At 38.5% G+C, this 21255-nt stretch overlaps 1 protein-coding gene and 2 non-coding genes across 3 annotated transcripts in view; 1 reads left to right on the forward strand and 2 right to left on the reverse strand.

Annotated features, from left to right (window-relative positions):
• SLC6A15 (solute carrier family 6 member 15) overlaps positions 1-18516 on the forward strand; it is a 47174-nt gene extending 28658 nt beyond the window's left edge. Inside the window, exons 7-12 of the mRNA XM_075552743.1 lie at positions 637-878; positions 977-1169; positions 2228-2420; positions 7875-8034; positions 11045-11207; positions 17207-18516. Coding sequence (XP_075408858.1) covers positions 637-878; positions 977-1169; positions 2228-2420; positions 7875-8034; positions 11045-11207; positions 17207-17578 — 1323 coding nt within the window. The 3' untranslated portion in view covers positions 17579-18516. The remainder of the gene's footprint in view (positions 1-636; positions 879-976; positions 1170-2227; positions 2421-7874; positions 8035-11044; positions 11208-17206) is intronic.
• On the reverse strand, positions 8078-8207 carry LOC142452176 (small nucleolar RNA SNORA20). Its single transcript, XR_012785209.1, has one exon. It is a non-coding gene; the product is annotated as a small nucleolar RNA SNORA20 (small nucleolar RNA).
• Positions 16291-16393, reverse strand: LOC142452038 (U6 spliceosomal RNA). The gene has a single exon (XR_012785103.1). It is a non-coding gene; the product is annotated as a U6 spliceosomal RNA (small nuclear RNA).
• Positions 18517-21255: the final 2739 nt, after the last annotated feature.

The following is a 21255-nucleotide window of genomic DNA, read 5'->3' on the forward strand; positions in this document are numbered from 1 at the left end:
CTATCGAGTTATCGAGTGACAGCGATCTAAAATTAAGGCCAAGTTATTGAAAATACATGTTAATCACAGTTCAAAACATTAGAATTACAGATCTGAAAGCAAGTCTTAGAGAGGATCTAGCTGAATTTCTTCAATTTTCAAAATAAAGACTTTCAGGAAACCTTTGAATAAATGAATAATACATAGGTGAATATGCAAAATACAAATAGCTCTTCAGTGCCAAATATATCATTATCTCTTTTATTATTAGACTTCCTCTAGAAAATACAAAACTTAAGTGATTATTTGACTTTCTATGTTAATTGCTTTACTTAAGTTACTGTGTTGTTTGATTTTGCTTTGGAGAAAAAAACCCAAAAATTTAGGTGGAGGAGCAATTGAAGACAATAGCTTACCTCTTTCATGTAATCCTTTGAGACATATTTTTTAATTTCCATAGAAGTCGATAATTTGCATGTCCTTATTTTCTCTAAATGAAAAATGAGTGATTACTATTTAAGAACCAATTAACTCCCTTAATGAAAATGACCTTTGGTTGCATAAATATCAGTGTAATATGTTTAAAGAACTAGCTCCACGTCGCTCACTTGGTTTGAAGGTTTCGCAGCTGACCTTTATTCTGTTCATTTTAAACAGCTGGAAATCATGCTGCAGCCCAAGGTCTGGCGGGACGCGGCGACGCAGGTGTTCTTCGCGCTGGGGCTGGGGTTCGGCGGCGTCATCGCGTTCTCCAGCTACAACAAGAGCCACAACAACTGCCACTTTGACGCGGTCTTGGTGTCCTTCATCAACTTCTTCACGTCTGTCCTGGCGACCCTGGTGGTGTTTGCCGTGCTGGGCTTCAAGGCCAATGTCATCAACGAGAAATGCGTCGCAGAGTAAGGCTCTTCACGTCCTTTAACTTCGACAACGCCATGGCGCGTAACATACAACCCCAAGCAGCCCAGCGTGTTCATTCCCATGCTCTGTTTTCCAGGAACTCCGAGATGATCACAAAATTACTGAAAATGGGCAACATCAGTCAGGACGTGATTCCTCATCATATCAACCTCTCAGCTGTCACCGTGGAGGGCTACCATTTAGTTTACGACATCATCGAGAAAGTCACAGAGGAGGACTTCCCTGCTCTTCATCTCAATGCCTGCCACATCGAAGATGAGCTGAATAAAGTGCGTAGGCCATGGGTCATCGACGAGATCGGGACCACCGACGTGCACTATGCAGGGCCCTTCGCCCGGGAAAACGGCCTCACAGAGGCCTGTGGAAAATGTCGCGTTACACTCACGTTCCGCATTTCAGAGAATAATCTTTCTTAAATGATGAAGATTTGCTTTGCTTACAAAACAATTTTATTGATGGAATCATGATTAAAATTTGAAATAGACAACCGACTTTTCCAGGCTGTCAATCTGTGTGGGGACAGATGCCTCTTCCTTCTCCGCAAAGTGGCTGCTGGGTTCGAAGCGTGACCTTCAGCTCATCAGCCAAGCACTTTGCCCACTACACTACCAGTGCTGCGTTGATTTTAGATTAAGCAAATTGATTATCATGCAACTAGGTTTCCCTTTCTTTCTTTCTTTTTTTAAAAAAAATCATTTTATTGGGACTCATACAACTCTTTTTTTTTTTTACATTGATGTTATACTTTTTTTAAAAACATTTTATTAGGAACTCATGCAACTCTTATCACAATCCATGCATACATCAATTGTATAAAGCACATCTGTACATTCTTTGCCCTCATCATTTTCAAAGCATTTGCTCTCCACTTAAGCCCTGGGCATCAGGTCCTCTTTTTTTTTTCTTCTTTTGGGTTTTCTTCATACTAATAGATTAAACTATCTTTAATGGAACACTAATGGCTTTTTATCTTTATATGCAGGCCAGAAATAGTTGTGTATATGTCTATATAAATTAAAATTTATATTTTGTTAGGAGAAAAAGTTCTACAATATCTATTTCAACATCAATATTTCAGTGTTCACATGAAATATTTATTATACAGCATAATTGTGTATCCTGCTTAGCCATTCTATCGTTTGTGTTATTTCGTAAAATTAAATCTTGCTTCTGAAAAGAGAAGGTGATCTCACAGGTAAAATGCTGATACCAGCATGATCAGTGTGTTCTTCTTCTCAGAGACCCTTAGATGCCAGGTGTTCCTCCTCACGGTGACGGCTGTGTGCGCTTGTCTCTAGTAATGTTTCCCTCTTGGTGTGTTTTGCAGGCTGTTCAAGGGACTGGCTTGGCATTCATTGCCTTTACAGAAGCTATGACACATTTCCCCGCATCTCCGTTCTGGTCAGTGATGTTCTTTCTCATGCTGATAAACCTAGGGCTTGGCAGTATGTTTGGGACCATTGAAGGCATCATCACGCCCCTTGTGGACACATTCAAAGTGAGGAAAGAAATCCTTACTGGTGAGTTTTTCTTTGCTTGACGTTTTATTGGACGAATGTAGGACATTTTAACCATAGTAAGAGATTGGGGGCGCAGTGTGTGCATTCTGGTTCTTCTGAAAATGTCATTATTACGAGTTTCAGGCACTGGAGTAAAGTCATAGAATGCTCTTGCGTGATTTTTTATACAAATCAAAGTAGCTATAAGTAAAGCGGTCAGGTCACAGATTCCTTTTTCAGAAAATGCACATAGCTGAGATTGATACACCTAAGTGTCTCATTACACAATAGCAATGGGCATATGCAATAGCAATGACGGCTTATGAGGTCTTTTTTTTTCAGGTCACATATGTGACAGCAATAAAAATACACTGGTAGTTAATATCTCTTGGGTAGGTAAGAAAACAAAACCAGCAATCATGATGGCAGCCACTAAGTCCAATCTACCATCAGCTTGTAAAGTGTCAGTTTTGCAGTGTATCATCTTGTAGTTGAGGGTGTAAAGGGTAAAAGGAAATTTATAGAAGAGATACAGAAGAAAGATTTAAGAGAACCTTTTCTCTAAAAATAATTGTATTCATAACCAAACTGATTAGATAATAGTAGTACAAGAGGACTTTAAAATTTTTAAATGGAAAAATGGAGTGAAGAGCTAGAAATAAAAATATACACTTAATATTTTAATGTCAGTGTCATCCAGTTCAAGAACCATTTGGAAGCAGCAGTCCCAGCCATTTGGATCGTCCCTGAGAGCTGAGGGTCCTGAATTGAACCACGGCCATGCAGCCTTTCTTAATTACCAACTGAAGAAAACAGTGGATGCCCTTTATAGATGTTTTAACTTTAGGAAACAATAAGAAGTCAGAAGATGTCAACTCAGAATTGCAAGATGGATGCTTCGGGATCTGCCTCTGAAATTGCCACAAAGTCGCCTCGTTTTATAATAGGGATTAGCTGTACGATTGTAGTGAAGGCCTCTCTCTGCTAATAGTTTGGAGAACCTTCTAAGAACACTATTAATAAGCAGATGTCATCATTCTTTGGCCTTCCAGAAAATCAACAAGCAAAATGTCTTGACCATCACAAAAAACTGTTATGATCTTTGCCCTTGCCGACTCTGCTTTACTCTGGCCGGCCTGCTTGCCCCTCGTGGCGAGTAGCGCAGCTTCTGGGGGAGAATTGTGGAATCTATAGCTGCATAATAGATTTGATATGTGTTCTTATTTCAATTTTAGAATTCACGTTGTTCCAAGAGGGGCTGTTTTCACACTGGCATCTTTCTGAGTACCTCAAACTAGGCTCTGTTTAGATATAAGTTAATACAAATTTTATCCTGGTGAAAAGGCTTTTTGGGATCCATGAAGTTTTTTCATAAAATACATTTCCTATGAACTTTTTGATGGACCCTTATACATATGAACTACCCAATCACATGTATGCTGAAAGAGAGCATAGTAGAAAGTGGACATGTTCTACCAATTGAAAAGAAGCAAAAGTTGGTACACTCACAGAAAGAGATGGAGATGGAACTGGGAAGGGGTAGATCTTTTTAAAGAGTGAGAGGATGAGTTTGGTAAATATAACTAATGAGAAATAAGGGAATCAGTAAGGAAGTGAGCCTTTCTGTAGGCAGTAGTACAAGAACATTATTGGTTCTTGCTTATAAGTGACCCTGTCGGAAAGGAACGCCTTCACGTTTGTTGGTGTGTTTGAGTCCATTGTTACAGCAACTGTGACAATCGTGTCCTTGAGGATCGTCCTCATTTGAATGACCCTCAGCTTTACCTAGAAAGAGGTCCTAAACCAAAGATGAGTCCCTCCGGATAACTTGTCCAAAGTACATGAGATGAAGTCTCACCATTCCATCCTCTCTGTAAGACACACTGTGAGTCTGAACCCACTCTACAGCACCTTACAACACAAACTAGTACTGTTCCTATTGAGCTGACTCTGATGCATAGAGACCCGTTTTGGGCTTCTAAGGCTGTCAATCTTCTGTGGAGCAGATAATCTCGTCTTTCTTCTAAGGAGTGGCTGGCGACTTTGAACCACCACCCTTGCAGTGAGTAGGCCAATGCTTACCCAACAGTGCTGCTATGGAATAGGAAATAAGGTTGGATAAAAAAAAAATATTACAAGATCTTAAATGCTGGTCAGCGGTATGTATGTTTCCCAAGTTTCTTAGTGTTAGGCCTTAAAACAGTGGTTCTCAAGCTTCCTAATGCTGCGACCCTTTAACACAGTTCCTCATGTGGTAGTGACCCCCCAACCAGAAAATTATTTTCGTTGCTACTTTGTAACTGTTATTTTGCTACTGTTATGAATCAGGCGGACCCTGTGAATGGGTTCGAGACCCACAGGTTGAGTACTTAGAGGTTCAGTAATAATTCTTGTGTAAATTACTCTCAAGCATATACTTTATACGCTTGTGAAATGGTGAAGCACTCAGCTGCTAACCCTATGGCCAACAGTTCAGAGCAACCAGCCGCTCTGCAGGGGGAAAGACTTGTCAGAATCCTCTCATAAGGATGACAGCCTAGAAGAGTATTCTTGCATTGGGGGAGTGCTTGAGTGGAGGCCCAATGTCCATCTGCTACTTTAATACTAACCCTATACATATATGCACATAGATCTGTTTCCCCATCCTCATATATCAATATATTTACATATATACTGACTGTCTCTAGACCTCTATAAATGCCCTTTGCCTCCTAGTCCCTTCTTCTATTTCCTTTGACTTTCCTCTTGTCCCACTCTCATGCTCAGCCTTCATTTGGGTTACAGTAATTCCGCTTGGTTACATTGACCTTGATCAAGCCCTACCAGGCCTCCCACACCCTCCTCGCCTTTGATTTTAGCTCAATTGTTGTTCCCTTGTACCTGGATTTGGTAACAACCACTTCCTTTCCCCTATCCCCTCCTCTCCCATGTCCCCCACCAGAACCATCGGGCCCGTTGTTTTCTCCTCCAGATTGTTTATCCCACGTATCTTATCTAGGTAGACATACAGAGATAATAATATGCACACACCAAAAAAACAGGACAGAGCAAAATAAAGCAGCAAAACAAAACAAAACAATGATGTTCACCTTCCCAAAACAATTGCTGAAGACAAAGTGGGTACGTAAGCAAATGTGGCGAAGAAAGCTGAAGGTGCCCAGCTATCAAAAGATAGAGTGTCTGGGGTTTTATAGGCTTGAAAATAAACAGGCAGCTATCTAGCTGAGAAGCAACAAAGACCACATGGAAGAAGCACACCAGTCTGTGTGTTCACGAGGTGTTGATAGGATCAGGTATCAGGCATCAAAGACCCAGAACAAAATATATCATTGTGAATGAGGGGGAGTACGGAGTAGAGATCCAAAGCCCATCTCTAGGAAATTGGACCTCCCTTTACAGAAGGGTCGCAGGGAAAAGATGAGCCAGTTAGGTTGCAGTATAGCGCCAATAAAATACACAACTTGCCTCTAGTTTTTTTAATGCTTCCTCCCCCACACTCTCACAATCTCAATTCTACCTTACAAATCTGGCTAGACAGAGCATGTACACACGTACAGTTAAGAGCTGGAAACACAGGGAATCCAGGACAGATAAACCCCTCAGGACCAAGACTGAGAGTAGCCATACCAGGAGGGTAAGGGTATGGTGGGGGGAGAAAAGAGGAACTGATCACAATGATCTACCTATAATCCTCTCGCTGGGTGACGGACAACAGAAAAGTGGGTGAAGGAAGACATCTGTCAGTGTAAGATGTGAAAAAATAATAATGGTGTATAAATTAACAAGGGTTCTTGAGGGAGGAAGTATGGGGGATAGAGGGGAAAAATGAGAAGCTGATATCGAGCTCAAGTAGAAAGAAAATGTCTGAAAATGATGATGGCAACAAATGTACAAATGTGCTTGACATAATGGATGGATGTAAGGATTGTAATAAAAGTTGTACGAGCCCCCAATAAAATGATTAAATTTTTAAAAAAATGACAACCTTGAAAATCATATGGGCAATTCTGCATTGTTACGTAATGCCACCAGGAGTTGAATTTGACTCAACAGCACCCACAACAAGAGTTACATTTATTCTTGTCATTTACTACCCTTATCAGTGTATTGTATTAAAATTTCAGAAGTTTGTTAAATATTTATATCTACTTATCTTCAAGGTAGGTGGAGAAAAATGAGACACTTCTTTATGTTCTACTGGAAATCTGTCTCTGTTTCGGAATTTTAAATTTCATTTAATAATACCAATCTCCCGCCTAATGCACAGGGTAACATGCATGCACTTTGCTTCTTTTCATTCTACATACACTATCGAAGCACCATTCCTTCTATAAAAGGATGGCTTGCATAATTAAAGGAAAAACAGTAGTAGAGAGGGGCAAAAAACTACCAGGTAATATTTGATGACTCCGACTGGGAGACTTACCAGAACAAAAATGAATACAATTTCTTTTCTCATTTCCTTCCTATATCTCTCTTTCCACTAGAATTTTCCTTTTATTAAACTATTTCTTCATTACCTCTGTCAGTTATATTTTTCTCCACTTCTGCTATTGAGTTGATTCCAACTCACATTGACTCGACAGAGTGTTTCTCAGACGATAAACGTTTCTGGCAGCAGAGAACAGGGAAGGTGGTGAATTTCAATTGCCCATGTGTGTTGGAGAACAGTGCTTACCTGACAGAGCCCCCAGGCTCCTCGCTTGATTCAGTTACTCAATATAATTTTATTTCATGGCTGTCCTGCTACTATGTTACTTAGTTAGAATGGATTTTCTTAATATTTTCCTCCAATTTAAAAAAATCAAACTCACTGCTATTGAATTGATAGCAACTTATAGAGCTCCTATAGGCCTGGGTAGAAGGACTCCTGTGATTTTCCCAGACCAGAACTGTTTACAGGTGTAGTAAGCCTCATCTTTCTCTCGTGGAGTTGCCGGTGATTTAGAACTGCTGACCTTGAGGAACACATCACCACTACACCACCAGGACTCCATATTTACCCCATCCAATAATAACCTGAAAGGATCCTAGTGGTGCTGTGGTTAGGTATTGGGTTGTTAACTAGAAATTCAAGAGTTCCAGCCCACCTGCCGTTCCATGGGAGGAAGAAGGCCTGTCTTCCTGATTTAGGATCTCTGAGTGCGGATGTGCTTGATGATATTAGGTGAGAAAATGTAATGGGGAGAACATGAATGAAAGTGACACAGACTATGGAGGCAGACAGATTTTGGTCCTTGTGCTTAGCCATTTTTAGCCTGAGATTTTAGGTATGATATTTAAATATCTCTGGATAATTTTTCACAACTTTAGAATAAAGATACTAGTACACACTTTGATCTGTTGATGCAATTCAAAAGGTATCCAAATTAAAGCAAAAATACTGTTTTAACATAATTTGTAATGAATTTTAAAAAAAGACTTCACCTTCTAAAGAGGTTTATCAATATCTCATTTATTTCTCCTTTTCCCCAGTTATCTGCTGTCTTCTGGCATTTTGTATTGGCCTGATATTCGTGCAACATTCTGGAAATTACTTTGTTACAATGTTTGATGACTATTCTGCTACCCTGCCTCTGCTAATTGTAGTGATTTTGGAGAATATCGCTGTGTCCTATGTGTATGGCATAGATAAGTAAGTATATTTTAACCTATATATTTATACTTCTTTTTTTCCCCAATGTCCAGACCATGCAGAAGAAAGAAAATGATTATTTTCATCTCAATTTACAAGGGTCTCATGTATTTTATCCCAGGCGTGTAACTGCTCATATCACTGACAGACAATAGCAGCAAATCAATGGGAATACATTTATATTTCATTTCCACGTTGAAAAGACAAACTGTTAGTATAAATTTCATTTAGAAAGGAGAAAAAATAGAGGGAAAGTTCTTGAGCATACAATGGAGTTTTCTTCATTTAATGTTTTTCATAAAGTGTAATCTATTAAGTGATTTTATAGCATTGTGTACACTAAAATATTGTCTAGGTTACTGGAGTTTTAACTTTAGTAAATGGTTATTGATTATAACCCCCAACACCTCGTGAGTGTTGACTGTGTGACTAAACCTTGTTAAATTATTTTGAGGTACTATTATTAGCTATATTTCACAAGTGATGAAACTCAGTCATCTAGAGAGACCAACTACATTCCTCAGCACACAGCTGGACAGATATATATATATATATATATACTGAGAGTTATATCTATTTCTGCATTACTTTAAATCTTATATTACATAAAATTTTCAGAAAAGAAGGTTAAATTTACTAAAAAGAACACAAAGAATATAAGCTCACGGATTTATTTAAAGAGAAATAGAATATGAAGAGAACAAATAATTAGGAGAAATAAATAGAAACTATGCAAAGATAAATTAATATGTATACTAAAAATCTATAAAAATCGTGGACGGACTGAAACGCTCTAGAGTGAGAAGAAGTACCATGAATGGTGGCCCCAGATGACCAAATCTCTATGTGGTTTTTTTATTCCATGTGTTAGTCTGATAGGCATGATTCTACTTTTGTGAATTACTGTTACTGAAAGTTTTCCCTATCACCAAATCCCCATTGTTTGTGTAAATAATATCCACTCACTTAAGCTTTTAATCTGTACATGTCAAAATTCATACTTATAGTCTGAAAAGCCAACCTCATTTCCTTTTCTCAACAGTTGTAAATTGTATACCATTGGCTAAAGTAATGTACTATCAAGAGAATTACCTTATATCCCATGGCAGTGATTTGTAATGTACTGCAGTATAAAATGACATTGATGTCCCTAAAGAGAACCAGAGAGATTTATAAACTGCAGGTCTATGAATGGATTTTGGACTCACACTTTCTCATAGACCTAGTATACGAATAAATAGTTCTATGACGTAGCCTTGCTCAATGCTGGCTCTCACACGGAACATATGGGTGCGATAGCAAAGTGTGGGGAAGACCTCAGATGGTACCCAGCTACCAGAAAGAATGGACTCCACTGTGTTAAAGGCCTGTCTTCAAACAAGCAGCCAGCTAAGTGAGGCTAAGACCACATGGAAGAAGCACAGCAGCCTCTGGGATCCAAGATTGTGAATAATAAACCCATATCCGAAGGAGGGACAGTCTGAAATCTAAATTCTGTACGCCTGGTTTGTAGAAGACTACGGATAACAGTGAAAGCCCCAATCCATTTATAAGGGTCTCGTGTGGCTTAAATGTCTGGTGACTCCTCCACAGTCTTGGGATGTAATTAGCCAGGCTCTCAAACAGGGGCATTAAAAAGTCAACTAAGGCAAATGGAGTAAGGATAAAATGTATCACCTAATCATTTGTTCTCTCCTTTGACCTATTTTTAAATTTGTTCTAGTTTAAATAGTTTCTGCTTTCTTTTTGATTGAGGGTTTTCTCTGTTTTATCTTGTTATTGTTGTTAGTTTCTCGGTTGTTGTTTTGTTATGTTTTTTATATATGACATTCAAGATAGGTAAATCTATAGATTCAGTCACTAGATTGATTATTCTTACAGTTGTGGCAGGGGAGCTTGGGTAGAAATATATAAGAAAGAAGAAAATGTTATAAAATTGATTGATGTGATAATTCAACCTTTATTTAATGTGATTGGATTAATGAACTGTATGATATATAAATTATATACTAATAAAACTGTTTTATCAAAAACTGGTGGTAGGCATTGCCCCAAATATAAATATAAAGGTAGATAGATAATGTTAAGACAAAATAAAATTAAACACAGTGCCAGCAAGTCACTTCTGAATGGTCAGACCCTCGAGGGTAGAGGGAAACTGCTCCTTAGGGCTTCCAGCCCGGCAAATCTGCATGGGAGCAAATAGCTCCATCTTTCTGCCAGAGAGAGCTGGTGGGTTTGATTTGTCATCCTGGCAATTACCAGCCCAATGCTAACCCACTGTGCCACCAGAGCTCTTTATGTTAGCACTACACAACGATAAAGGGTGTATTTTATTTTATATAAATAACATATGTCTTAGAAAATAAAATATAAATTTACTCAAGCCTTTAGGTACTAATAATTTACAAGAAACAGGAGGATTAGAAATATCTGTTATGCAACACTGTGGGGATTAAGTCAACAAACTACATCCTGTAAAAAGTTAGGGGACAAAAACCCAGTTAGGGGACAAAAACCTAATCAAAAAATTAAAAACGAGATGAAGAGGAAAAATAGCTGAGGTTTTCTTCTCAATCAGTTGCAGTGTGCGGATCTTTTTTACAGTTCACAAACTCTAAACAGGACTGAGAGTTTGGAAGTAAAAACACTGCTTGAATACTTGGTGCTACTAGGAATTGTTGCTAAGAAAAAAAAACGAGGCAAGAAATTTTTTGTATTTTGTAAATGGTAAGTTCATAGACTAATTAGATGGTCGGCAGAAAGAAGTTTTTCAATAATTGGCTTATGAGTGATTTCACATGTGAAAATGACAGTCTTTTCCTATTTCCTTTTATTTTATCAAAGGACTTTGTGTATAATTTTGTCTTTAACTAGACTCTTTGATTCAATGCAAATATATATAAGGGTTTTCATGGCTAAAACCTTGTCAAACCATTGAAATTAGGCACATTTGTAAATGTTGATAACATTAACCAGAGAAATAATGTAATATTTTCTTCTTCTTTAGGTTTATGGAAGACCTAAAGGATATGTTGGGCTTTGCACCCAGCAGATATTACTATTATATTTGGAAATATATTTCTCCTCTAGTGCTATTCTCATTGCTGATAGCTAGCATTGTGAATATGGTACTAAGCCCTCCTGGCTATAATGCATGGATTGAAGATAAGGTAAAATACAAAATAAAGATGTTAGATAAATAGTATAAAATATTATTTTGGAGACTATTGTCTGTTTTTTTCAATAAACTTTTTTCTTTATGTTTAATTAATAGTATTGTTCTTAGTCAATGATTGTGAAACTTACGTGTTGTGCCCAAACAGAGGATTTTCTGTATGCATTGTGGGTTTCTTTAATTCATTGGCCATGACCTCGTTGTTTAAGTGCCACAGATTTGGCTCCTAATTCATGGTGACAATACGTACAACATCATGAACATGGCCTGTTCTTTAGCTGTCCTCACAATGGTTCCTTGGTTTGTGGCACTTATTGGAGTCCCGTGTCCAGCCATTTCAGTGAGGGCATTCTTGTTTACATTGACCATTTTCTTTATCAAGCCTGGCATTCTTTGACAGGAAGTGGTCTCTCTCGGACACATGTCCAAAGTACCTGGCATGAAATCTCACCGTCCTTACTTCTGAAGACCTGTCTGGCCATACTTTGTCCTACATGGATTTGTTCATTCTTCTTAAACTCCCTGGAATATTTAACATTCTTTACCAACATCTTAATCAAAGGCGTCCATTCGTCTTTGGGCTTCCTTATTCAGTGTCCAGTTTTTGCCCGCGTATGAAGGGTTGAAAGTACTGTGACTGGGATCCGGCATGCCCTAGTCCTCAAAGTGACGACTGGGCTTTCTGAGCCTTTAAAGAACTGTTTGGCATCACCTTTTCCCAATGCTATTCGCTGTTTGATTTCTTGATTGCTGCTTCTATAGGCTTTCACTGTGTATACAAAAAAACGACATTCCTGACAACTTCAAACTTTTCTCTATTTATCGTGATGTTGCTTATTGGTCCAGATGTGAGGATGTTGATTGTGTGTATGAGTCTTGAAGTGTAATCTATACTGAAGGCTATAGTCTTTGATTTTCATCAGTAAGTTTTTAAAGTCTTCTTTGCTTTATGCAAACACATTTGTGTCTTTGTCTTCTGCATAGACACCCCAAACTTGCTCCCACTGCATTGATTCCACCAGGGGAACCTCGTAGGGCACAGCAGAACTACCCCTGTTGGTTTCTGGCATGCCAACTCCTTACAGGATGAAAGAGAATTCTGCTTGCAGCCAAGGTCCATCTGCCATAAGCAAACGTTGCCTTCTTCCACACCCACATATGAATCTAGTCTCAATCTCTGACAGTTCCCTGTAGATTTGTTGCAACCATTTTTCATTTGCCATCAGAAAATTTTCCTTGTGGGAAACATTAATTATATTGCTCATTAATTTCTGCATTCTTTGGATCATGCTTCTTTGTAATGAGCATAAATATAATTGGCTTCCCAGGTTGTTGTACATATTTCTTGGTGTAGATGAGTGAGCCCTACTAGCACTGCATCCATTTTTGATACCTATCAACAGACATATCAACAGGCATTCCATTAATTCTTGGAGCTTTGTTTTGTTTAGCCAATATTTTAATTACAAAATGGACTTCCTTCAATACCTTTGGTTCTTTTTTGTTTTTTTAATCATTTTATTGGGGGCTCATACAACTCTTATCACAATCCATCCATCCATTATGTCAAGCACATTTGTACATAAGTTGTCATGATCATTCTCAAAACATTTGCTTTCTACTTGAATCCTTGGTCTTAGTTCCTCATTTTCCCCTCCCTCCCTGTTCTCCTCTCCTCCATGAACCTTTGATAATTTATAAATTATTAATATTTTATCATATCTTAAACCATCCGATGTCTCCCTTCACCCACTTCTTCACTGTCTGTCCCCTATGGAGGAGGTTATATGTAGATCCTAGTAATATGTTCCCCCTTTCTCCCTCACCTTCCCTCCACCCTCCCGGTATCACCACTCCCACCACTAGTCCTGAGGGGTTCATCTGTCCTGTATTCTCTGTGTTTCCACTTCCTACCTGTGTCAATGTACATCCATCCTCCAGACCAGCTGGATTTTTAAGGTAGAATTGGGATCATGATAGTGGTGGGGAGGAAGCATTCAAGAACTAGAGGAAAATTGTATGTTTCATCATTGCTCCACTGTACCCTGACTGGCTCATCTGCTCCCTGAGGCCATTCTACAAGGGGATGTCCAGTTTCCCACAGATGGGCCCTGGGTCCCCACTCTGCACTCCCCCTCATTCACAATGCTATGATTTTTCTTTTTTTTGTCTTTGATGCCTGATACCTGATCCCTCCGACGCCTTGTCATCTCACAGGCTAGTGTGCTTCTTCCATGTGAGCTTTGTTGTTTCTCACTTAGATGGCCCCTTGTTTATCTTCCAGCCTATAGGACCCCAGATTCTGTACCTTTTGAATACCTTTGGTTCTTGATAATATACCTCTTTAAAGGGTTGAATGTTTACTATTTTAGGTATAATGATTTTATGTATTCTTACCATGTTCATTTCATGTTTCCTATATTGTTCCATATTTTCCCATGCAATGCCATCAGATCAATGCCGACTCATAGTGAATCTAGAGAACAGGGTAGAACTGCTTCGATGTGTTTCCGAGACTGTAACTCGTCACAGGAGTAGAAATCCCAATATCTGAGACTGTGCCTGGTCACAGGAGTAGAGAGCCCAGTGTCCGAGACTGTGCGTGGTCACAGGAGTAGTAATCCCAATATCCGAGACTGTGCCTGGTCACAGGAGTAGAAAGCCCAGTGTGTGAGACTGTGCCTGGTCACAGGAGTAGAATGCCCAATGTCTGAGACTGTGCTTGGTCACAGGAGCAGAAAGCCCAGTGTCTGAGACTGTGCTTGGTCATAGGAGTAGAAAGCCCAGTGTCTGAGACTGTGCCTGGTCACAGGAGTAGAGAGCCCAGTGTCCAAGACTGTGCCTGGTCACAGGAGTAGAAAGCCCAGTGTCTGAGACTGTGCCTGGTCACAGGAATAGAATGCCCAGTGTCTGAGACAGTGCTTGGTCACAGGAGTAGAGAGCCCAGTGTCTGAGACTGTGCCTGATCACAGGAGTAGAAAGCCCAGTGTCTGAGAATGTGCCTGGTCACAGTAGAAAGCCCAGTGTCTGAGACTGTGCCTGGTCACAGGAGTAGAAAGCCCAGTGTCTGAGACTGTGCTTGGTCACAGGAGTAGAAAGCCCAGTGTCCGAGACTGTGCCTGATCACAGGAGTAGAAAGCTCAGTGTCTTTCCGAGGGGTAGCTGGTGATTTCCAGCTGCCTACCTGTCAGATCTCAGCCCAACGCATAACCACCATGTCACTAGACTCCACTATATTTGCCCACAGAATCCTTCAATATTGTGCAAAAACTAGTTCTCTTTGATTTTTATTTCTAGTTTTGTCAGTTTAACACATTTCATTGTATATTTTGGGATTGTTTTTGTTCTGTTTTGCTTTGTTTTGAGTGGCCCTTTGAAACTTTCTGTTCAGCTCTTGGACTTCACCTTTTCTTCTGTTTGCTTTAGCTATTCACACCCAACAGCAAGTTTTAGCCTCTTCTGAGATGTATTTTGGTCTACTCTTTCTTTCCTGTCTTATACATGACCTTTTGGTTTCTCCATGCGTAATGACGCCCTTGATGTCATTCCATAATTCTGGTCTTTGTTCTTTTATGTTCAGTGTGTCAAATCTATCTTTCATATGGCTCCTAAATTTTGGTGGAATATAATCAAGGTCATATTTGGGCTCTCGTGAACCTGTTTTAGCTTTCTTTAGCTTCACCTTGAACTTGGATATGAGCAATTGATGATCTGTCCACAGTCAATTCCTGATTTTGTTTAGACTGGTGATATTGATCTTCTCCCTTCTCTCTTTCCACAGATGTAGTGAATTTGATTTTTTTTTCATACTTTGCGGGCCATGTGTTAACATTTATGTTACTGAAAAAAGTTATTAATAGGTCATTGGTTTTTCAAACTTCTACCCTGTGATCCTAGTGTAATAAGTATCACTAGGGCCATATTTTCCACCTGCGGATTGTTTTCTTGTTTCCATCTTTACATTCCAGGCATCAGCGATCACCTGTACATCTCAATTAGCTGGTTGGTCCATTTCAGAATGTGGAAATAGTTTAAAATCTGTAATTTATTCATTTTTGAATTAGAGGTTGCCATGTAAATTTGAATAATAGTCATCTTAGCTGGTCTTCTTTGTGGGTATGCCTATTATTCAGTCACTGACATCATTGTACTTTAGGGTGGATCTTGAAATGTTCATTTTAGTAATGATTGTGATGTGACTTCTTTTTATCATTCAGATAAAAATATACCACATGGTTTCCAGATTGAAAAGGACAATACCAGTTCATTTTAGCTCGTGGCTACCTGGACTGATCTATAGCTGTTCCATTTCTTCCGATTGATTACTTCCAATTTTCCTAGCTTCGTGTTTTGTACATTGTACATTTTCACATTCAGTTTGTTATTAGAAGTTCGAAAATGTTTGTTATCATTCTGAGTTGTGCCACATCAGCAAATAAAAGCCTCGAATGGTCTGCTCCATCCAATCATTTAGCTTGATCTTCGAGGAGGAAGCGCTCCCTCGTGGCATTTTGAGTGTCGTGGGATCTGAGGGACTTCTCTTTAGGCACAATATCAGGCAAGATTTTGCAGTTATCATAAGGTTTTCCCTGGCCACTTATTCGAGAATTGGATCTCCTGTTCCTCCTTCCTAATGTTCCTTAGTCTGGAGTTCTGCTAAAGCTTGTCCACTCTGGGTGACCATTCTGGTACTTTAAATAGCGGTGTCGTAGCTTCCAGCGATACACAAGGCATAATAAACAGACAGATCAAGGGTCGTAGCCACATTCAAGTAGTTGGGAATCATCTTGCCATAGGCTATTTAACAATTAGTAGGCCTTTGAATCCAGAGAACATATTAATTATATCTCCAGAAATGTTTTCCTATGCTAATATCTTATGTGCTAGATGCTATATCACAAGGAAAATGTGCACTAGTCATGCTGATGTCATTTAGAGCAAATGTTGATATAACACTATTATAACTCCTTTAGAATATCAATATTTTAATTTTGTATTTAAGCCACATTAGCTATAAAACAATAAATATGATCACAAGAATTACTAGAAATTATCAGAGTGATGATTTTTCTTTTTTAAAAAATATGGAACGCTTCATGAATTTGCATGTCAACCTTGCACAGGGGCCATGCTAATCTTCTCTGTATCGTTCCAATTTTAGTATATCTGCTGCTGAAGCAAGCACCAGTGATGATATTTCATAGACACCCCTAATCTTTTACTATCCTTTGGTCAGTCATTCAGTAACAATAATTTAAGCATAAATAAATTTGTCTTTTACAAGAATGCTTGAACAAAAGAATACTTCTAAATTTAGAGTTCTTAGACTTAGAAAGATAATCTGACACGGGTAGCAGTTTTCTCTTGCTTAGTAACCAAGCATCCCCAAACATAGTGCTTGAAAACTCACTCAAACTCAGTGCCATTGAGTTGATTCTGACTCATAGCAACCCCTTTGGGCTGGGTAGAACGTTCTCTTCCGGTTTTTGAGATTTTAAATCTACAGAGGTAGACAGCCTCATCTTTTCCCCAAGGAGCCTCTAATGTGTTAAAATTTCCGACTATGTGGCTTAGCAGCCAGCGTGAAGCCCACTATGCCACGGGTGGATGGGGAGAAACTACTGAAATAGCAGTGGTTTATTAGTCTCACAGATCCATGAGTGGGCCGGGCAATCATTTACAGCCTCACTTGGGCTAAACTCATGAATTTGTATTCAGCTGGGAGAGCTAGCAGAGGCTGACCTCTCTCTACAGGTGGTCTTTTATTCTTGGTGGCATCATAACCTCCTGGATTCAGGGTAGCATCCTAAGAGAACAGAAACAGAAATTGGCCTAACCTGGAAAGTCTCTTAATATTACTTCCACTGTATTCATATTGGACAAAACAAACCACAAGGCAGACCAAAATTCTTTGCTTAGAAGCCTGAGATAAATAGAAATGTTTTTGTGTATACGCAGAGAAAGATACATTAATTTGTTTTTTTCCTCCAACAGGCTTCCGAAGAATTTCTGAGCTATCCAGTATGGGGAATGGCTTTGTGTATCTTGTTGATTGTTCTGGCGATCTTCCCTGTTCCGGTGGTGTTCATCATTCGTCGCTGTAATCTCATAGATGATAGTTCTGGTAATTTGGCATCTGTGACCTATAAGAGAGGAAGGGTTCTGAAAGAACCAGTTAATTTTGAAGGAGATGATGCTAGCCTTATTCACGGAAAGATACCAAGTGAAATGTCATCTCCAAATTTTGGGAAAAATATTTATCGAAAACAGAGTGGATCACCAACTTTGGATACTGCTCCCAATGGACGATATGGAATAGGGTACTTGATGGCAGATATGCCAGATATGCCAGAATCCGACTTGTAGCTAGGGGGGAAATCGGCATTTTGTTTAGTTCATTTTTATCACCGAGCATTGGCTCTCCTAAGAGAAGTGTTAGGTTTCGCTTATCAGCGGACAATCTCAGGTGTCCATGGCTGTGATCTTGAATCCTAACAGCGTAGGTACATTCAACTAGAGCATTCTTTGGTTTGGATTCTTTGGTTTACATTTCTGCTGAAAGGATTACAAACAGCTTACAATGACTGAGGTCTATGTTTGCCAGGATTTTTTTAAAGTACTTCTGGTGTATTTTCAAGTATTTCTATCTGCAAAAATAGGTGTTACCTCCGTTTCTAATAATTGCTGGATTTAAGCGTATTGGAATTTCAAACATGGTATACCTTAAAAATTTATAAGTTTGCCTTCAGGTTAACTCCCAGTATTAAAATGAGCAGTTTTATAAGTTTGTGCCTCTCAGCACATTTTCATGAATATATCCTGTAGATAGGCTGTACTTATTTTGTTACCTTCTTAGGCATTGATACCTTCTTAGGTGATTAGTGAAGGCATCTACAAAATATTTTCTTATGTAATAGCTGTATAGAGCAATAGTATCAAAGAGTAAGAAGGCACGTTTGCTGGAATGAAAGGCTCGATCCAGAGATGGCTAGGGACCATCGGGGCTGGGGCTGTAGATTTTGTGTAAAATATGTGTGAAAATGACCGTAGAATAAGTTACTCAGCACTCTCAAGAATTATGCAAATTTTGCATTTTTCTATGCCATGTGCCTAAAAATCTACTTGATATTTATTGTGATTCTGAGATTACTTAGAGTATATTTATATAATGTACTTGGCGATGTACATAGATGTATACTAGTACGCTAAGTACTGATTTGAAAACTTGAAGCAAGATGGCATTTTCTTTCTTTCTGTTTTATGCAAATATAAATCCTTTTTAAAAAGTGATTGTTAAAATTGTATGGCATTACATTTTAATCTATGAATAAACAACATTTAAAATTATGGTTTCTTTTTACACTGTTCTTTCTTTTATCCTTTGAATAAATGATCTTTTGCTTTAATCAGCACTTAGGTACTGCCTAGTAATTAACCATCAAATCACAAGCATGGTCCATAGATTGAGTCATAGATTTACCATCACTTTAGAGAAAACAGGAATACATGGTAGTAGTTTGGGTAAATGGTGTTCTAATATAGTTTCATGATTCTTTTAAAAATACTCATAATCTCTAAGAAAACCACACGCACAGTTAACTGCTTGCTGGATCAGTTTTACTTGCTGTGTCTAAAAATAGTATGAGTGTTTTTAAATGAAATTCTTGTGTTTGTGGCATTAGAAAGAAACAGAGGAATTTCATTGACATGTACCTAGTTTAAAAGCTTTTATTTTAGTGACCCTATGTTAGCAGTTACACTTTAAAATAATGATGGATGCACGAGCAAGGTGTAGAGACTGAAAATTAGTGAATGAAAACCCTGTGGTGCACGATGGAATGGAGTCTGAGATGCATTGAAAACGAGTCCCCGAGTTGGGAAGCACTTCCATTAAACAGTGGCGGCAATAACGGACTTGGACGCACCAGTAATGGTGAAACGGTTTAGGACAGGGCTTTGTTCTGTTCATCATTGTATATGAAGTTGCCCTGAGTCCAAGCCTACTCCAGGGAAACTGACAATAAAATGTACTCAGCTTATATGTTAGTTAGCACTGACCAAATAGTCTTGCTCTAATATAAATATATGTGAACACACTGCATCTCAGTATTGTAAATATAATTTTACTGCTGACAAAGTTTAAGTTTTTCAGTTTTATGCCCACTAATATTTTCACGTGTTTTATTATTTTGAAATATATGAATATTATACTAAACTGAAAAATGATCACATCATCAGTTTCTATCTTTAAAGGGGAGCAGTTACACGTATCTTATATATCTTTATGGCGATGCTCTATGTATAATTTTTATGACAACATTCTGTATTCTCTCCTCTCTTTTGTAGCTTCAATAAATGACATCTTGGGCTGTGTTTCATATGACAGACACTAAGATATGTGTCTATTGCCTGACTAATCAATTAAAGTTAGATATATAACCAAAATATTGATGTTATATATTTTGGAAAGCAATTTGAATATCATGAAGTTTGTAACCTTGTCGGTCTTAAATTTACCATGATAATGCATCTCCAAATACCACTACCCTCTTTTCTTCCTCTCACTCTTACCTGAAGATGTACTATATGTGTTCCATTTGGGGAAAGGTCTCTACCTGTCTAGTTACAGAGTAATAGGAAAAAAAGCATGAATCACATGTTTGAGATGGAAGAAAATTTAAACACCTTCTAATACCTTTATTTGGTAGCTGAGGAAATTAAGGGGTAGGAGTAAAAGGAAGAAGATTTTCTCCTTTTTGCTTCTTTCAATGTGTCAAGAGTTTCATTCATTCATTGATTCACCTTTTCCTCCAGAATTTCTTCATTCTTAGTACTACACCTAAGCATATACATAGTACTGAGCTAGCTAAAGCACGCTTGTAGATAATAATAGCTGTTCAACTTTTCTCCATGGTTTCCCTTTTGGTAGTGAGATCATTTTATGGAATGGATTATGTCATTCTTACAAAAATATTGTAAATCCTAACTCCTATAGCTATGGTTATAATCCCATTTGAGAAAAGGTTATTGCTGCTATATTAATGAGACAGTATTAATGTTTGAGGGAGTCTTAAGCCAATCTCTTGAGGTATTAAAAAACACAGTTGGGGGAGGTAGATGGTACATGAAGTTCACCAAGGAGTCAAGGAAGGCTGAGGTTAGAGATGCTAAAATGAGGTAGAGACCTCACCTTCGCGTCAACAGAAAGAAAGCCTTTCCCAGAGTGGGGATCCTGAGCAGGGATTCCGAGCATTCCAACCTAGGGACCCTGGTGGGCCGTAGTCTAGTGCTTTGCTGCCAACCAAAAGGTTGGTGACTTGAACCACTTCCCCACCCGCACTCAATAAAAGTAGAAAAATGTGGAAGTCTGCTTCTATAAAGTTTGCAGCCTTGACGACCCTATGGGACAATTCTATCCCATGCCTATGAGGTTGCTATGTGTTGTCGTAAACGTGACAGCAATGATCTTTAGCCTCCTCAACTGTTAGAAAATAAATGTGTTTTTTGTTAAGGCCATCCATTTGTGATATTTCTGTTATAACCGCATTAGGTAGTTATAGTAACTAGGAAACTAAGATCACTTACCTGTTCTTCTTTAAAAAATGTAGTATTAGTCAATAAATAATAGTCAATCTTTATTCCTCAATGTATGAGGTGATTTAAATTTGATTACTTTTCACATATCCTGTCATCTCTGCCCTAAACTTGAACATAGATGTGACATATCTAAGTATTGTCTATCTGTAGGTGTATTTTCAAGTGGCAGAGAGGCTGGATGAGAGATGTCACAGCAATGCCTATAGAATGTTTAGGATAGAAAGGACGAAAGTGAAAACTGATGCATTGTTAAACATTGGAATCATAATGAAAGAGTTACTTATCTTGGTTCAGTGAGGTCTTTGGTACCACTGATGATTGCCCACACCAAGATCATGCACTAAGATTGACAGTATTTGTGAATAAGTGAAGGGCATGCATTAAGATGAAGTTAAAGAAAATTTAAAAGTTCATATGAGTGAAAGTACAATCGTGAATATATCCCA

This window comes from Tenrec ecaudatus, chromosome 6, assembly GCF_050624435.1.
Source record: "Tenrec ecaudatus isolate mTenEca1 chromosome 6, mTenEca1.hap1, whole genome shotgun sequence".
NCBI lineage: Eukaryota > Metazoa > Chordata > Mammalia > Afrosoricida > Tenrecidae > Tenrec > Tenrec ecaudatus.